The 18,904-nt window shown below is 44.0% G+C and overlaps 1 protein-coding gene across 1 annotated transcript in view; it reads left to right on the forward strand.

The window, feature by feature from the left end:
• The first annotated feature begins 159 nt into the window (after positions 1-159).
• The window catches only part of LOC137632322 (E3 ubiquitin-protein ligase UHRF1-like), a 48,457-nt gene continuing 29,712 nt past the window's right edge, over positions 160-18,904 (forward strand). Inside the window, exons 1-6 of the mRNA XM_068364243.1 lie at positions 160-430; positions 12,976-13,137; positions 13,945-14,120; positions 14,236-14,392; positions 14,713-14,905; positions 16,712-16,898. Of these exons, the coding sequence (XP_068220344.1) occupies positions 281-430; positions 12,976-13,137; positions 13,945-14,120; positions 14,236-14,392; positions 14,713-14,905; positions 16,712-16,898 (1,025 nt within the window). The 5' untranslated portion in view covers positions 160-280. The remainder of the gene's footprint in view (positions 431-12,975; positions 13,138-13,944; positions 14,121-14,235; positions 14,393-14,712; positions 14,906-16,711; positions 16,899-18,904) is intronic.

Below are 18,904 nucleotides of genomic sequence, written 5' to 3' on the forward strand. Positions count from 1 at the left end.
ATTTCAATCATAACATGATTGTTTATAACTTAAATTTGATAGAACGCTTTCGTTTAAAATAATTATTTTTTACTGCCATCTAGCGGCCTGATGACCATGCAACATAAGCACGTGAAAACAATTCACAAGAAGCGCATCTCACTTAAATGTTTATTTACATTCACAAAAATCTTTCCCGCCAAGACCGAAGATTGCCCGCGCCTTCCCTCTCAGTCGGTCGTACTTCCTGGTCAATTGCCATTCGTAATTCCTGAATTCAGTGCTTTATAGATCTTTCAAGATGTATATAAAAGTGCGATCCATGGACGGCAGTCAGACGACTGTTCTTACTATATCCAAGACAACACAGGTGAAAGACTTCCGGGACCTTGTGAAAGAAAAGTTCAATGTGGCCCCCGATAGGCAACGTTTATTTTATAGAGGCAAACAGGTACTGTCAAGGTTTTATGTGTGTTTGATAAGGTTGTCTGTATACAGGCATACGGTAAATTAAGTTGCTGTAGGTCTCACTGATCTTTGTACATAATTCTTGTGTAGGGTATAAGGCCAGGCCAGACGAAGTCAAACAGGTGGATCTCGTTGGCTGTATGTTGCATCTTTACTGACATTCTCAGAGTTAGACTAAGATAGGTTGGGTTTCTTTTGATTGAGTATGTAATTGGAGGATTAGGTCTTAGTATTTGTTATTTACCTGGTACAAGAGTTATGCCTGTCGCTTCCTCCGAGAGGAATGTCATTAAGTTCTGCTACGTATGATATCAGTAAGTCGGTAAGTATATTGGGGTAGAATGTAGTTATTAGGGATAGGTGATATAGTTCTTTTTACTTGTCAAATTATTTTTCTTTATTTTGGAAAATTTTCTTTTACTATGATCCTATATACCATAATATGAAGTTTTGTATATCAGCGGCCAGTTCCTCCCGCGTTCACTAAAAATGCACATCAACTAGCCTAAACTTTCCCCCCTAACCTAACCTACAAGCCGTGTCCTTACCTACTTATCAAACCGGGGTGTTACGCCCCACCCTGCGACCCCTCTTACACTACCGTATTCTAAGTTAGACATAATACATTCAGGTGGCTGCTATCATACATACAACCCCGGCTACCTAAGAATACGGCAGTGTAAGAAGGGTCGCAGGGGCGCGTTAGCACCCCGTTAAGTAAGTAGGTAAGGATACAGCTTGTAGGTTAAGTTAAGGGGTAAAGTTTAGTGTAGTTGATGTCAACACGAGAGGAACTGGCCTCTTATATATAAAGGCTCCCAAGTGATATCTCTCTAATTACTGTCAAATTGTTTTTCTTTATGGGAAAAATTTTCTTTATTATGATCTGATACACCATAATATAAAGTTTTTGTGGTGTATGTACGATAGCGGCCACTTGTATAAATTATTATTTCTAACTTAGAATAGGGCAGTGGAAGGGGGGTTAGGTAACTAGGTAAGGAAATGGCTAGTAGATCAGGTTACAGGGGAAACTTTAGGTTAGCTAATATCCATTTTTAATCAATGCGTGAGGAACTGACCGCTGGTATACAAAGGCTTCAGTTATATGGAAGGGTGTGTGAGAGGATGAAGTTGAGAGTTAATGTGGGTAAGAGTAAGGTTATGAGATGTACGAGAAGGGAAGGTGGTGCGAGGTTGAAAGTCATGTTGAATGGAGAGTTACTTGAGGAGGTGGATCAGTTTAAGTACTTGGGGTCTGTTGTTGCAGCTAATGGTGGAGTGGAAGCAGATGTACGTTAGAGAGTGAATGAAGGATGCAAAGTGTTGGGGGCAGTTAAGGGAGTAGTAAAAAATAGAGGGTTGGGCATGAATTTAAAGAGAGTTCTGTATGAGAAAGTGATTGTACCAACTGTGATGTATGGATCGGAGTTGTGGGGAATGAAAGTGACGGAGAGAGACAGAAATTGAATGTGTTTGAGATGAAGTGTCTAAGGAGTATGGCTGGTGTATCTCGAGTTGATAGGGTTAGGAATGAAGTAGTGAGGGTGAGAATGGGTGTAAGAAATGAGTTAGCAGCTAGAGTGGATATGAATGTATTGAGGTGGTTTGGCCATGTTGAGAGAATGGAAAATGGCTGTCTGCTAAAGAAGGTGATGAATGCAAGAGATGATAGGAGAAGTACAAGAGGAAGGCCAAGGTTTAGGTGGATGGATGGAGTGAAGAAAGCTCTGGGTGATAAGAGGATAGATGTGAGAGAGGAAAGTGAGCGTACTAGAGATAGGAATGAATGGTGAGCGATTGTGACGCAGTTCCTTTAGGCCCTGCTATTTCCTCCGGTGCCTTAGATGACCACGGAGGAAGCAGCAGTAAGGGATTCAGCGTTATGAAGCTTCATCTGTGGTGGATAACGGGGGAGGGTGGGCTGTGGCACCTTAGCAGTACTAGCCGACCTCGGTTGAGTCCTTTGTCAGGCAGGGAGGAACTTAGAGATGAGAGGTCCCCTTTTTTGTTTCATTTGTTTGATGTCGGCTACCCCCCAAAACTGGGGAAGTGCCTTGGTATATGTATGTATGTATAATTTACCTTCACCACGCCAATATTTTCCAAGTTCAGCCCGGTCCACACACACAGGTCTTTGGTAAGTGTTGCTTAGTTTCAAAATTTCCCGATAGATAGAGACCGTGTCGTCCCAGGCTATGAAGCGTTCCTTTTTACAATTTAATGCTGTCCTATTGATATAGATTTTTACGTCCTGGTTAAGTTTGTTGTTGGTTGGGACTTGGGACACATCCTTTGGAGTGGCATTTAATACTGCTGTAATAATTATCATGAAATGTTAGGTAGGGAAAAGGTTGTTATAATGCATTGGTTGCTGAAGCCATAGCCAAGTTACTCGATTATCAAATTTCTCCAAGCATTGCTTCCTGCCTGACTGAAATAACACCTGTTGGGCGGCACTCCGTTCGCTTATTAGCTGGGAGTGCAAGCTTGAAAATTTAGTGATGTTCGGACTTATGTTTTTGTAAATCACAACAATCTACATTCTTACCCCCTTGTTAAGATTGTGGTTTGTTTGGACACGTCCTGGAATTATGCCAAACCACTAATTTGTTATATATACAACCAAAGGTTTGAGTAGGCAATATCTAGTCAAGATTTTTAGGAGGATTAAGCCCACCCGAACTAACCTATCGTTTTGTTGCGCTTGTAGCCCTGCTTTTGTTGGCCACGTGATTTCAAAATTTTTAACCCCCCGCCGTGACTCAAGATTGACCTTACCGACCCTCTGAGGTCGGCCTCCCATAGCGAGGCAGCTCCTCCTCCTCCCCCGGGGGAGGATTTGAATATTAATTTGTGCACTAATGATTTATTTCAGCTTTGGTCTTCCTTGGGGCTTGAGGGTTCGCCCTCCAAAGAATCCTTGTTTGACATGATCCTGTTGGGGGCTGCTGTCAAACAATAGCCGACTTTGGCAGAGGATGATCCTCTGTCTATCGTCGATGTTGTGGTGGCCGAGGCTTCCGATGCGGTATCTCAGACCTCTGCACCTGATCAACCTGATGTAGCTGAAGGCTTAGTTTCTCCCTCTGCTCATCCTTCGAGGGAGGAACTAAGTCCAACAGTCTCTCCTGCCTGTGATTCTCCACCTCGGGGGAGTTCACTCACAGAGACTCCTCTTCGGAGGACTGCTGACAGTCAGCTCGCTGACCCCACGGCCCCCAGAGGGCGCATACGGCGTAAAGCTCGCCTTCCTCTTCACCAGAGAGGCCTTCCTTCATCTCACAAGGGTGTGAGGAGGCGCCTCTTCGGTTCAAGGTCTCCGCCGCAGAAGAGCCTCGCCATCGTTCTCCGATTCTACCAGCTGCAACCCTGGACCTCTCTGCGGATCGTTCGCGATCTCCTTCGGTGGAAGGTCGTCCTTACAAAGGACACGTCGACCTTCCACCCGTCAGACCTGCTGACCTGCCGTCACCGTTCATGGCTGCTGATGCGCTGTGGGTGTCGACACATTCTGTTGTGAGACAGGCAACGGTCCCTTCGGGGCAACAAGGGCATATGCGCAAGTTGGCACATACATCCCTTACGCGCCAGCGCTCATCTGCCGACGATGCTCCTGATCTCCAGCGCGCTATTGCGCGCCCACGATCTTCTGATCTGGGCGCTATAGGGAAGTTGAATGCTTCCCCTGCTCGTCAGCGCTCGCCTTCGCGCACAGTCTCCCACTCGCGCCCACGAGGATGCGCACCCATGCCCATCTCCCCAGCCTGATGTGCGTACTCATACCCGCCCGCGCGCAAGAGATGTCTCCTGCGCGCACCCAACGGTATCATCGCCCGCGCGGGCTCTTCAGCCTGACCCTCCGCGCGCACGCGAACATTCACCCTCGCGCGCGCAAACGCGCAACCTTCCTTCTGCGCATCCTCTGCTCTCTCCGGCCCTCGCCATCGCCCTCTTGTGCGCGCCAACAGTTTCCCGCGCGCGACCCAGGGTATTTCCTATCGCACGAGTGCCATCACGCTCCCCAGCGCGATCCCCCCCCACACGCACGAGGCTGCAGGACAACGCGCGGCAAGGTCGTCATCGTCACACTCACACACACACACACACCCCCCAGCGCCCAACAGTATCATCGCCCGCACGGGCTCTTCAGCGTGACCCTCCGCGCGCACGCGAACATTCACCCTCGCGCACGCAACCTTCCTTCTGCACATCCTCTGCTGTCTCCGGCCCTCGCCATCGTCCTCGAGCGCGCTCAAACAGTCTCCCGCGCGCGACCCAGGGTATTTCCCATTGCGCGAGCGCCAGCACGCTCCCCGGCGCGATCTCCCCCCCCCTCAGCACGAGGCTGTAGGACAACATGCGGCAACGTTGTCACGCACACACACACACCTGAAAGGTCCAGGGACATTTCTTCACCTTCATCCTCTTTGTTTCAGGCGAACCCCCTTTGATAACTCCTCCCAGGGATTGGTCGATCCTTTTCCCTCTAAAGAGAGTATCTGACAGCGCAGCCGTTAGCCAGCGGCCTTGGTTTGGGACACTTGTCAGAGCGGTCATGCAGGCGTTTAAGCCTGTTCTCTCTGCCCTGGGCCACAAATCCTTGGCAGCTTCTACTCCCCTGAAGAGGAAAAGAGGAGTTTCAAACGTGGTAACTTCTCCAAGGGCAAAGCTGACTCCTGTAAGTCCTTGAGGCAGGCCTCCTCCTCCTCCTCTGCCCCCCCCCCCCCACTTTTTCTCCTTCCCTTTCGGACGAAGACTTCCCGTCCTCAGGGGAGTCACGTGAGGTGAGGCGTTCCCCCATCGCATCAATGAGGGAAACCCCATCTCGCGCTGGAAAGTCTTCTCAGGTAGGGGTGGAGAAGAGCCTACCACCGTCGTTGTTGGAGTCTTGCATCCCTCCCATGAGGGAGTCGAAGGACTCCAAGACTGTACCAAAGTCTTCATCAAGGCTTAGACCGGAGCCAGCCAGTCACTCAGAGAAAGTCAGCGAGTCCCCCCAAGAAGAGCCTTTGGGGACAGGAGACTTCGCTGCTAGTCCTTCAGGAGGAAAGCTGTAGGAGTCAGAACACGCGTTCTGGCAGGTTCTGACCCTTATGAGGAATCTCAATGGGTTTGCTGACCCAGAGATTCCTCCTCGTGAGGGCAAAGACACGGTCTTGGACCGAGTCTTTGGGACTCAAAAACCTTCGAAGGCCTGTGCGGCTTTGCCCTGGTCTCAAGAGGTCAAGAGTGCCAGAGACAAGATCGAAGTCCAGCTCTCCGAACTTGCCTCCTCCAGCCGATCCAGCGCCGGCAACAAGCTCCTCCCACCTCCTCGTGTCCACCAGAGGAGGTACTTCGACATCGTAGAGGAGACTTTTTTGGCTCTTCCCCCTTCACCATGCGTTGGAAGAGCTTACCAGGGGAGTCCCTTTTGAGAGACTCCAACCGACAGGTCTCGTTCTCGGCAACGGAGATCCTTAGCCAGGAGAAGGTGGCGAAGTGTGCCATGCAGGCTACTTCGTGGCTGGATATCTGGCTAGGGACCTTAGGCATCCTGATACGTTCGGAGGATTTATCCAAAGAAAGTACCAGGAAGGCTATGGAGACCTTTTTACTCTCGGGTACTCGCACGATCGAGTTTCTAGCCCACCAAGTCTCGAACTTGTGGGCTAACACCATCTTGAAACGTCGAGATGCGGTGTCTGAGAGGTTCCATCAAAAGGTCCCTAATACCGAGATCAGCAGGCTCAGGCATTCTTCCGTTATGGGGAAGAACTTGTTTGAGCCTAGGGACGTGGAGCAGGCCGCTGAGAGGTGGAGGAAGTCCAACCAGGACTCTGACATTGAAGCCCTATAAACCTCCAGCACCCCAGCAGCCACGCCCTACCAAGACCACGAAACCGGCTGCTGCAGCAAAGACGTTGGTGTCTAAGCCCTTTCCTGTCAAGGACAAGAAAAGCAAAAAGTCCTCCAGGGGAGGAAAGAATCCTAGAGGGAGCGGCCGAGGCCGCAGACACTAGGATTGCCAGTCCCCCTGTATGTCCATCAGTGGGGGAATGCCTACAAAGTTGCGCGAACAGGTGGCAGCAACTTAGGGTCGATTCCTGGACGATTTCCGTAATCAGTCAGGGATATCGCTTCCCGTTCACGTCTCTACCTCCCCTGACAGCGGATCCAGTGTCGTTGAGCTCCCTTGCCATGGGATCAGCAAGGGGGCAAGCCCTTCGGGCAGAAGTCGAGACCATGTTGAAGAAGGGCGCTCTCCAAGAGGTCCTCGACGGGTCTCCAGGCTTCTTCAGTCGACTCTTTCTTGTAAAGAAGGCGTCTGGAGGCTGGAGACCAGTCATCGACCTCTCGGCTCTGAACAATTTGTCAAGCAAACTCCGTTTAGCATGGAGACCGCAGACACGGTTAGACTTGTAGTGAGACCACGAGACTTAATGTGTACACTGGATCTGAAGGACGCATACTGTACTTCCAGATCCCAGTTCATCCGTCTTCAAGAAAGTACTTAAGATTTAGCCTAGACAACAATGTTTACCAGTTCAAGGTGCTGTGTTTCGCTCTCTCCACAGCACCACAGGTTTTCATCAGTGTGTTCACCCTAATATCGTCGTGGCACACAGGATCGGCATCCGTCTCCTCCGTTATCTGGACGACTGGCTGATCCTAGCAGACCCGGAGTCAGCCCTTCTTCGACACCGAGACAAACTTCTGGGACTTTGCGAAGATCTGGGGATCATGGTAAATCTCGAAGTCCTCTCTGCTCCCCACTCAAAGACTGGTATATCTAGGCATGATCATAGACACCAATCTCCACAAAGCCTTCCCATCAGACGACAGGATAGCAAGGCTGAGGAGGGTCGCAAGCCCTTTCCTCAGACGAGAAGAACTTCCAGCCCAATCGTGGTTACGTCTCCTCGGTCACCTCTCATCTTTGGCTCGTCTAGTTCCCAACGGTCGCCTCAGGATGAGATCCCTCCAGTGGCGACTCAAGTCTCGGTGGAATCAGGGTTACGACTCCCTGGACGTCATGATCCCTATGGGACTTGCGGAACGGACGGACCTCCAGTGGTGGGTGACAGACGAGAACCTACGAAGAGGAGTGGATCTTCTCGTCCTTCCCCCGGATTTGATGCTGTTTTCGGATGCCTCAAAGAAAGGGTGGGGGGCCCACGTTCTGCATCACAGGACCTCAGGCCTGTGGTCAGAATCAGAAAAGTGCCTCCATATAAATCTGCTAGAGATGAAGGCTGTATTCCTGGCCCTTCAAACTCTGTCGTGGTGATACGTTCTGCATCACAGGACCTCAGGCCTGTGGTCAGAATCAGAAAAGTGCCTCCATATAAATCTGCTAGAGATGAAGGCTGTATTCCTGGCCCTTCAAACTCTGTGGTGGTGATGAGCGACAACACCACAGTAGTGGCTTACATCAACAAGGAAGGAGGTACCTTTTCAAAGCAGCTACCTCATCTCGCAGTAGAGATACTGAGATGGAGCGAAGTCCACTTGATTCCACTATCGCCACGTTTCATTCCAGGCAAGAGGAATGTGCTTGCCGACAGTCTGAGCAGAGCGTCTCAGATAGTGAGTACCGAGTGGTCTTTGGATCATCTAGTAGCCAACAAAGTCCTGACTTTGTGGGGTTCCCCGACTGTGGATCTGTTCTCGACAGCATTGAACTTCAAGCTTCCGCTCTACTGCTCCCCAGTTCCGGATCCCAAGGAGCTCTGGCAAGATGCCTTCCAACAACGGTGGGACAACATCGACGTGTACACCTTTCCCCCATTCTGTCTGAGGAGGAGGGTGCTCAACAAGACTAGAATATCGGTCAATCTTTCGATGACCCTTATAGCTCCGCTATGGCATCACACGGAATGGTTTCCGGACCTTCTGCAACTCCTAACGGAACTTCCAAGAGAACTCCCTCCGCGACACGAGCTACTCAGACAACCACATGCCAACATCTTCCACAAAGCCGTGCACTAACACTGGAATTTCTGAAGTCTTTTTACTAAGATCCAGGGATCAGGGTAAACTTATGGAATCTTCCCTACTTCCCTCCCAGGAGACTGGTGTATCTGGGAATGATTCTAAACACCAATCTCCACAAAAACCTTCTCGAAACGAGAACGACTTCATATCCAGGAGACTGAGTCGGAAAAGAAGAAAGGAGGGACCATAGTGCTGCACCACACGACCTTAGCCCTCTGGACAGAGCCCGAAGGTACCTTCACTTAAATCTCTTGAGAGATGAAGGCCAACTTTCCGGTCCTTCAACAGCCTCATCGGTTCCTAACAGACCACTCAGTGATGTGATGGACGACACACCGCACACCACATAGAGACTCACATCGACGAGCAAGTAGGAACTGGCTTGTAGAATCTTCCCATCTAATAGTATAAACACTAAGATGGGCCAAAGTCCGTTCGGTACCACTTTCAGCCCGCTTCATTCCAGACTGGAAGAACAGGCTCGCGGACAATCTGTGCACAGCATCTCAGATAGGTATACCGAATGGACTTTGGATCGCCATGTAGCCAACAAAGTCTCGACTTTACGAGGTTCTCCAACTAGGGGGGGATCTGTTCACAATGCTCCTGAACCTCAGGCTACCGTTGCTCACCAGCCCTAGACCCCAAGGCCCTCTGGCAACAACGGTGGGTACAACAATGATGTTTACGTCTCGTCCCTGTTTTATCTGAAGAAGGGCACTCAACAAGGTTAGAACATCGTTCAACCTCTCAAGGACTCTCCTAGCTCCGCTATGGCATTATGCAGAAAGGTTTCCAAACCTTTTGCAGCTCCTGATAGAGCCTTCAAGAGAACCCTCTCCACATATCAGATAACCCACTTCGACACTTACCACAAGCTATAGCTTTACTATGAGTTTACGCCTGAAGACTACCCAATACCTCTTTGCGAAGAGGTTTTCTAGATACCTGAGGAATTCCTCAGCATCAGTCTACCAGGCTGTGTCACGTCTTGTGTGGTTGGCGTCATGGGAAAGTGTCTCTTCTCTCGATACCTCGATTGCAGCAATGGCGGAATCCTCGAGTATATGCAAGAGGAAAAGATCCCCTATTCAGTTTCGACAGGTAAAGATGATCACTCAACCTTGATCGATAGACTTTTCCTAACTCATATGGACTCACTACTTGCCTTTTCCCTGTCGGAATTGAGACCCTCTCAGAACATAGTTCAATCTTCGATCCCTAAAGGGACCTCCTTGTGTTCCACTTCACCAGGCAACAAATTTCCTTCTGATTTAAGAACACAATGTTCCTACACACTCGGACAGCAACCATATGAGTTAAGGAACTGTCGACATCGGCCATTATTGAGAAGGGCGAAAGACAAGGTTCGGTTTTGTCACTGACTATGTCATCAGACACAGTCTCCAGAGGTGACGGATCCTACACAAGTCTCAACTAGGTAACGGACGATCCAGATCATCCGTTACTGTACCCAGGGTAAGGTATGAGACTTTACCTAAAGAAAACGGCAATATCCTGCCTGGATCCCTCCTCTTGTCAGCACAGAGAGAGACTAGAGGAGGATCACCGAAACATCATCTCGACATGACGACTCACAGTTAGGCCCCTGGTCCTTCTTAGCAGATTACTCTGTGTCGCAGGTTTTACAAGAAAGGATGTGAATGCTCCAGGTGACTTTCACAACCTTTCTCCTGCAAGACGTGACCCACAGGAACTCGATACGATCTCTATCGGTCAAGTGGTGGCTGCACAACAGCTGGTTGTATACCTCAAGCTCCTTATTGGACAAGTAGCAGAAGGTTGAGGGCACTGTTACCCGGTTTTAATCTGCGTGAATGAAAAGATTTGACTGGCTCTTATTCTTTTCTTCATCCTCCCCTCTCGTAAGGAAAGCAGCATCCTGGGTTCTCTACATAGCTGACCTCAAACCACTGCGGGTAAACCATGCTTCCTTATGTTCCTAGTATTAAGACTAATGCTGTTACGTCCCCATACCCTGACGAGGTGGTATTGGGAAAGTCCTAGGCTACAAGTTTCCATCTGAAGAACTTCAGAACAACTTCCTAGGACGAGTCACACTTCTTCATACCTTCACACACAGCTTGCGTAGGCCGCATTCCTTGCGTAGCAATGTTCTAGCGAGGTGCAGGGACTCCTTATTTCTTGGGTGCTTACACACTCAAATAACAAGCCCCCGGGCAAACCAAAAAGCCAGACTGGCAGGGACGTCCACCCTTCCTAATGGGTGAGTCACCCCTATTAAAAAGCGTGGTTTGTATTCCAGTTTCGGAACAAATGACATTCGTAAATAATTTGTATTTTCCTAACTATACAAACCTTAGCTATTTAATCAAACTTGCCCGCCAGCCCTATCCCCCCTGAAGTCCTACCTCCAAGCAAAGTGAGCTCAAGCACAGGTGTGTGTGAGGGGTGCATAGCAAGCTACCCTCCCCTACCGCCGCTAACTAGCGGTGTGGGTAGTAAACCCTCGTTAAATTTTAATGGCTCGTCATTTCAGCTACGCTGAAAATAATACCCCTATTAAATAGCTAAGGTTTGTATAGTTAGGAAAAATCCAAATTATCCACGAATTTGTCATCTTCCAAACATCCCTTTCAGGACAAAAGTACTCTAGGAAGGAGAAGGAGAGAAGCTAACGAGGACAACACCCCCGCTAGGGGGCCATTTCCCTGCAATTCCACTGGTGGTGTGATGCCCGAGATACAGTTGGTAGTGTTAAGGAGTGCCACCGGGCCAAACCCTGAACAGTAAGTGTCCTTCGATCGGGTTACATAGTCCCGTTCATCAGCTCTCTCCCTATGATTTGTTATCCAGTGATGTCCTTGTCCTTTGAGAGGGGTTCAGGTGGGTACATAGTCCTTCGGGCAGAAGTCCAGACCATGTTTGAGAAGGGTGCTCTCCAGGAGGCTGTCAATAAGTTCCCATTCTTCTTCAGTCGACTCTTTCTTGTAAAGAAGGCATTTGGAGGCTAAAGACCCGTCATTGGTCTCCCACCCTTGAACGAGTTTGCACTCCAAATGCAGTCACAGTCAGACCAGGGGACAAAGTAAGTTTTGCAACCCCTAAAAGAAGCTCCTTATGAATTGTTAAGTCAAGCATCAAACTGTGACTTAACTGTTGAAACAGCCTTCCTTCTCGCCTTGGCCTCTGCGAAGTGTCATCAAATTGGATGGTCTGTCCTACAATGTCACAGGTTACACTGTTTCGTCCCTGAGTTTACCGCTAAGACTCGAAATCCGGGTGTTGCGTACTCTAAGTTTGGGGCCTTCTGGATTGCAAGTCTGCGGGAAGTAACTGATGATACGGATCAACTGTTTCTGTGTCCTATGAGAGCGCTAGGTCGCTATCTTAGGTGTACAAGAAGAGCTCGCCCACACATCAAACATCCTGTTAGCAAGGCAGGGTCAGAAGGAGGATAATCTAGAACATGGTTTCCTCCTAGATTAGTTAGGCCATTGACTGTCCCCTCAATCCTTCCCTAAGTCAGCAGGGAAGAAGACCCAGAGCTCATGACGTTAGGAGCATCAGCACATCCCTGGTGTTCAGAGGTATCTTTTCTGTGGTGCAGAAGCCCATCCCAAGGTTCATTAAGCTTGAGTGTGACAATCCCTTGTCAGTATTCAACCAGTTGAATGAACTTCCACCTACATATCGTCTACTCTATGTTGGAAAAAAATTCAGGTTTGTATTTTGTGTCGGAACAAATGACTGTATTTTTCCTAACTATACAAACCTGAAATTCTGTACACATACCAATACTAGTCCTGCCATCACCTTCCCAGAGCAAGTCCAGCATGCAGTACAATATGGTCTCTGTAGTGAGTGTGGGGATGGGCCAGGCTTCCTTCTGCTACTGTGGTAACTATTGGGAGGGTTGTTGACACCTAGCTAGACGTTTTTATAGCCCTTGCGCCAGCTTCCACGGAATCTCTCTCTTATGTAAAGAGCTAAAGTTTTGTATCTTTAGGAAAAATGTAAATTACTTCCAAATTTGTCATTTTGCTAGACCCTATTAGCTTTGATATTCTATTCTAGTTGCATAAGAGGTTGCAGAAGTTTCCCTGCTTGTTCATGCAGTAACCAGGAAAGATTGCAATTCCAGGTGAAGATGAATTCAAGCCATTGGATTCAGAGGGACCACTGCCCACCAAAATGTTTGTCTTTTCCATAGAAGACAAAAGTTTTTATTTTTGTAGGCAAAAATAAATCTTTAGAATTGTGCATGTGTTTCTTAAATAATATAAACCAGATTCTCTCATCATACTCTATAGTTCTAAAGTCAAAGGGAAAAATCTAGTAGATAATATAAGGCAAATGGGTGACCCTCCCCAGCTGTGATAACTGTAAAGTACTTTCAATTTACCAAACTTCATTATCTGTTAGACTTGCACTGAAAGATGTTTCAATATTAGAAATTGGTTTGTAACATTTGTTTGTTATTAATTTTGTGATTTTTATATTTCAGTATTGTATTGTAGTCAAAATAGTTTCATATTTACTCATCATTTATGTTGTTTGTTTCAGATGGAAAATGGACACACATTGTTTGATTATAATATTAACATTAATGATGTTGTGATGTTAATGGTCAAACCAGTGCTGGCCGACATCACTACCAGTAACACACCAAGTAAGAGTTCTCCCGTGAAGAAGGATTCTGTTGCTAAAGACAAAGAGAACCATCAGGTAATTTTGTTTTGGAATATTTACTGCCTCATGTAATCTAGAGAGATTTTTGTGAGTATAGTATATATTTACTATGTACTTAGCTAATTATTGTAATGTATAATAATGTACAAGTTTCTTAGATGTTAAATTTGAAATTTATTTAGAAGTTGAAATCTTTTTTTTTTATATACTTTTGATTTCCCGTTCAAGTAAACTTTCAAAATCCCTTAATGTTCTAAAAGACAGGTTCACTTTTTTTGTATTTTGTTTGCTTAATTGAGTGTGCAGAGGTGGCTTCCATTTTACAACAGTCATTCTATTGATTGGTTTAATTAATATACTCAATTACTAAGATTAATTGACACTTTCTTACATGAAAAGTAAATGGGTGGTTATAGAATATAGGTTAATTTTTATGCCCTGTTTTTCAATAAGGTAATTATGGCAGTTCCATTCTGATTGGTATCTTTTCATCTTTTCTTTAATATTCACAATGAAGCATTAAAACTTGTTATGCAAACCAAATTCTATATGCATAGGTACATGAAAAATGGAATGTACTTAATGAAATCAATTGCAATGATAATTGGTTGTTTGTTGTAAAATCTTGAAGGGATTTTCTTTTTGCCTTGTACCAATGGATTGGGCCAGACCTGAGATTCTTTGGATGGGACTTAATTACATCATAGTGTTTAAACCAGCAATTACAGTACCTCAAACCATTTGAGAGTAAAAAGATGGCCACTTTTCAGTTATTTTAGTTCCAGAAAGAACCTTCCTTTGGGATATCTTTGTGATAATTGTATTTTTTAATAATTGTTATAGGTCAGCAGCCAAGAAGAGAAAGGTGAATTAGATAGTGAATATTACAGAACAGGAGACTTGATTGATGGAAGACATTTGGTGGATGGAACTTGGTGGGAAGGCAAAATTGTAAAGATATCAAAGAACCCAAAAAAGGACATTGAAGATGGTCTGTTATATCACATTGTGTTTGAAGGGTATGTTTCTCTCTGAACTTGTTCATTATTTCTTACCTTGAAAGTTAAGTGTATACATTTTCCAGACTTTATCTGACATTTAGATTTAAGAATAATATTCGTTTATTTTATTTAGATATGAAGATGATGAACCAAATTTACACACACTGAACTGCATCCGCCCTCGAGCAAAAGCTACCTTAAAGCTTAATGAACTTAAACCTGGTGATATGATAATGGCCAACTATAACTTAGAGGAACCAGGACAACGAGGCCATTGGTATGACTGCAAAGTAAGCTCCAGTAATCTTTGTGCCTTAATAATAATATATTTCAGTGAGGACGTATGTTGAACTGTATAATGTATACAGATTTTTCTTGTGAATTTGATGAACTTGAATTAATAACTTTAAAATCCTATAACTAATCTGTATGCAACATATAGATGCGTAGAAGGATTAGGCTAGTTTTTTAAAACCTTGTGGTGTAGTTTTATATACTTTGTTTATACACTTAGTGTTAGAGCATTGTAAATGTAAAGAATGTTTCACTACTTCCTTATCTAATGTAGTTTTCTCATTTTACAGTTTACTTCACTGTCTTGTATTTTCAGGTGACTAAAGTTATGAATACAAGAACCCAGAAAGAGGTTATTGCCACTGTCTACTTAGGCGTGGAGGCTTCTCCTTTAGACGATTGTCATATCCGATTCGTGGATGAACTCTACAAAATCCCAGAACATATTAAGCTGGCTGATAGAGACCCAGAAATGGATGATCATATGACAAATGGCTCCCCTACCAAAAGTAAGTTGAATGTTGGTTTTTGGAGATATTTTGTAACCTGCCCATAATTGTTTCATATGTTAGAAATTATTTTAATACCTTTACATACTTATATTTAATTGAGAAGTGATTGTAATAAGTTTTGAAATATCTTTGGGATTGCAAAGTGAGTCAGGAAAATAAATCAAATGTATTATTAAGGAGTATGGCGATATAAGGTCTTAGTTTTTGGCTTATGTAATAGGTTTTTTCCCTTAAAGATAGGGAAATTATGCTTATGTTTTTTATGATGAAAGATATACAGTGCTTTACATATTGGGAGTTGAACTGTCATAGGGTTTATAGGGGGCTTACTGTTTAAGTTGACGCTTGTCTTTTTACTCTAGATAAAGCTTTGTAATATCAATGAGGTTATCAACATTGGAAAATTAGTACCTCCTGAGCTCCTTTCTTGCTGTCAAAATGGCTACCGCTGAGAGAGAGAGAGAGTGTGTGTGTGTGTGTGTCCTTCCTCTCTGGGATTGTTATGCGGGAAGACTGCTCCTGAAATAATCTTTCCATTATGTGGGTACTCAAAGTCACTGGAGAAATCCCATAGTATTGGCATAAGAAATAAGAGCAGTCCCCCTTGCCATGATACACCTGATAAGGTTCAATAGCTTTTGGAACTCAGAGTTGAAATATTTATCGTTTGGAGATAATTATGGATAACTCCATGGTATTGTAAATCTGTTAACCGTTGATATACGATTATGCCATTGGTATTGTAGGGCAATGTTGGCTGGTCTTCCTTGACGAAGATCATCTTCCAGGCTACTTTCTCTGCTTCATAGAAGTTCAGCTACCCATTTTTTTTCCATGTGATGTTGGAAGAGGAATTCTTAAGTGAAGCCACTATATCATTATGGATATCCCTCATTGTTAAGCTTATATAATGAAGTAGCAAATGACTGCCCAATTGGCAATTTTGTCTACCTTTTTCCAGCTGCTAACCTTCTTGTATTAAATGTTCTACAAGAGAAACCAAAAATAACTTGAAATTTCATAACGTAAGTATTCAAAAGATTTAATTGATATTGAATCAAGCTGGGATTGATTTACTTTTTTTTTTTTCCCATAGGTCACAAGGTTGGCCAAGGCACTGCAAGAGAGTTATAGGGTCCTTTGACATGCCAGATGGTACTACTTTGGATCCCTCTTTGGTTATGGCTAATTTTTCAATTTCCTGCACCTACACCAATAGTGTAGCTTATTCTTTACACTTTCTTCTGTTGTCTTATACATGTGTTAATACTAGATTATTGAAAAGTTTTTAATTCAAGGGGTTAACTACGGCACTATGATTGTCCAGTGGCTACTTACCACTTGGTCAGGGCAGAAGAGACTCGAGCTATGGTAAGCAGTTCCAAAATCAAACCATTGTTCTCAATCATTGGTAGTGCCATAGCTTCAGTATCATGATCTTCCACTGTCTTGGGTTAGAGTTCATTTGCTTGAGGTTACACTCAGGCACACAATTCTATGTTTCCTTATTCCCTTCCCTCCCTGGGCTCTTTTCCCTGTTTGAGCCCTTAGGCTTGTTGAATCCTGCTCTTCCATCTAGAATTGTAGTTTAGCTGGTAATAAAGGTTATGTCAATGTACTTAACATAAATTGATAAGATTTTAAGGTTTTTAACTTTACATTACTAAAGTAATCTTTGTATATCTTATTTTTCATACCCTTTTTTTATTAGAAATTCCAACTTTGTTCCAATAACATCTGAATAAAATTAGTTTGTTGTTTGCTACATGCTTTTTTCCTTATAAATTAGTTTTTTCGTTCCAGGAGTGAGTGCACCAAACTGCAATACCTGCAAAGATAATCCTAAAAGGAAATGCAAGGAATGTGGTTGCCATGAGTGCAGTGGCAAAGATAACCCTGGGCAGCAGCTTTTGTGTGATGAATGTAACAGTGCCTTTCATATCTATTGCCTCAACCCACCTTTGAAAGAGATTCCTGATGTTGAAGAATGGTTAGTATCATGGTAATTTTATTTGAATATTAATTACACTATTAGTTATTAAGCTGACATGGCTGGTTTAAAGGATTTGCTCTTTTAAAATATTATAGGTGATTTTTTAGTAAAATTTAAGTCAAATGGAAGTGTAAAAGTCAATCTGTAACTCAAGGGACAGGAATTGGTGGGTAATTAGAAATTTTGGCCATTACAAGTTATGTAAAAACTGGAAATAAACTAATTGTTAAGTAGATTTTCATAGTTTCATAATTATAGTCCATTTCTTTTAGCGAGTCATATTTGCACCGACTCGCAATGGTGCCCTTTTAGCTCGGAAAAGTTTCCTGGTCGCTGATGGGTTAGAATTATCTTGTCCAACTAATCAGCGATCAGGAAACTTTTCTGACCTAAAAGGGCACCGCTGCCAGTCGGTGCTAATATGACTCGCTAAAAGAAATGGACTATAGTATATTGTACAGCATATCTTAGATTATGTTAGGTACTATAAATTTCAAGGACTTTGAGTCATTGTTTTATGCAAATATCTTTCAAACTTATCATTTGACCGAAATGGTACTTTACCACAGTGTACAAGACAATTGTTTACTTTTGGTGATACAGTTCCTTATCAAATATAGTTAGTCAGGTTACTTTTGAATCTTGACTAACTCATTATTTACATGGTGTTACCAAGTATCACCAACCTATGCATTCAAACATTGTTTATTCCCATCCTGTCCCTCCCAACTTCCCTCCCTCCCCCTACCCATCCTCATCATTCCCTAATCCAACTTTTTTACACTACCCTTTCTCTCCCCCTTTCATTTCTTATATCATATTTAATTACTATACAGTATTGGATGTACTGGTATGTTGAGTTTTGTAGGTTATGTTTATTTAATTATTGTTATTGTATTTTCTCATATAAATTTGAGTAGGCTAAAAATGTGATAGCCTTAATCCTTGTCATCCAGTATAATGTATTTCCTATCACGATTTCTTAAATCCTTTACTTCTTGTGTTGACATGTTGGCTACAAGTAGGTAAGATAAGGTAACCAAAATTAGATCACACAGTTTTACTACAACTCAACACTACTGAATAGAGCAGTAATGAAATTGAGACACACTCTCTCTCTCTCTCTCTCTCTCTCTCTCTCTCTCTCTCTCTCTCTCTCTCTCTCTCTCTCTCTCTCTCTCTCTCTCTCTCTCTCTCTCTCTCTCTCTCTCTCTCTCTCTCGTAGAGTATTTTACTTTGATGATACTACTCGAGCTTTTATTGTGGAAAGTCGGGTCTTGAGTGTAATAAACTACTGTATTAAGATATGGGGGTCTACTAATGATATGCACATGGAAAATGCTCAAAAAATCCAAAACTTTGCTGGTAGAGTAGCCGTTATTGGGGTGAAAAAACACGATCACATCACCCCAACCCTCCAGCAATTAAAGTGGATAAAATTAAAAGAAAAGTGTATGTACGATGTTTGTGTTTTTGTTTTTAAAAGTTTGAGAAAAGAATATCCCAACTGGCTATACACATTTCCTACAGTTGGTAATTGTAGGAATGCATTAACCAGACAGAATGAAAATCTATTTGTAGACAGCTATCGAACTGATTTGGGTTCACGCTCAATGGCAATAAGGGGCCCAGCTTGCTGGAATAAACTACCTCTGGAAATAAGAAAATGTATAAATGTTAGTTCTGATTTATTCTAAAAGAAACTTAAGCAATATTTTTTAAATTTTACTTGAATGTATATATATCCTAAATTTTTACAATCCAATTATTGTGAATTTTATGTAAATAATGTATATTGTTATGTAACAGAATAACCATTTTTATAATGGAATAAAGGTTTTTGACTTTGACTCTCTCTCTCTCTCTCTCTCACTCTCTCTCTCTCTCTCTCCTCTCTCTCTCTCTCTCTCTCTCTCTCTCTCTCTCTCTCTCTCTCTCCAGTATTATGTACTAGGAATTACAGGTTAAGATGAGAGATGAGAAAACTATGACCAAGAGAGGGA

The sequence above is a fragment of the Palaemon carinicauda genome, chromosome 41, assembly GCF_036898095.1.
Source record: "Palaemon carinicauda isolate YSFRI2023 chromosome 41, ASM3689809v2, whole genome shotgun sequence".
NCBI classification, from domain to species: Eukaryota; Metazoa; Arthropoda; class Malacostraca; order Decapoda; family Palaemonidae; genus Palaemon; species Palaemon carinicauda.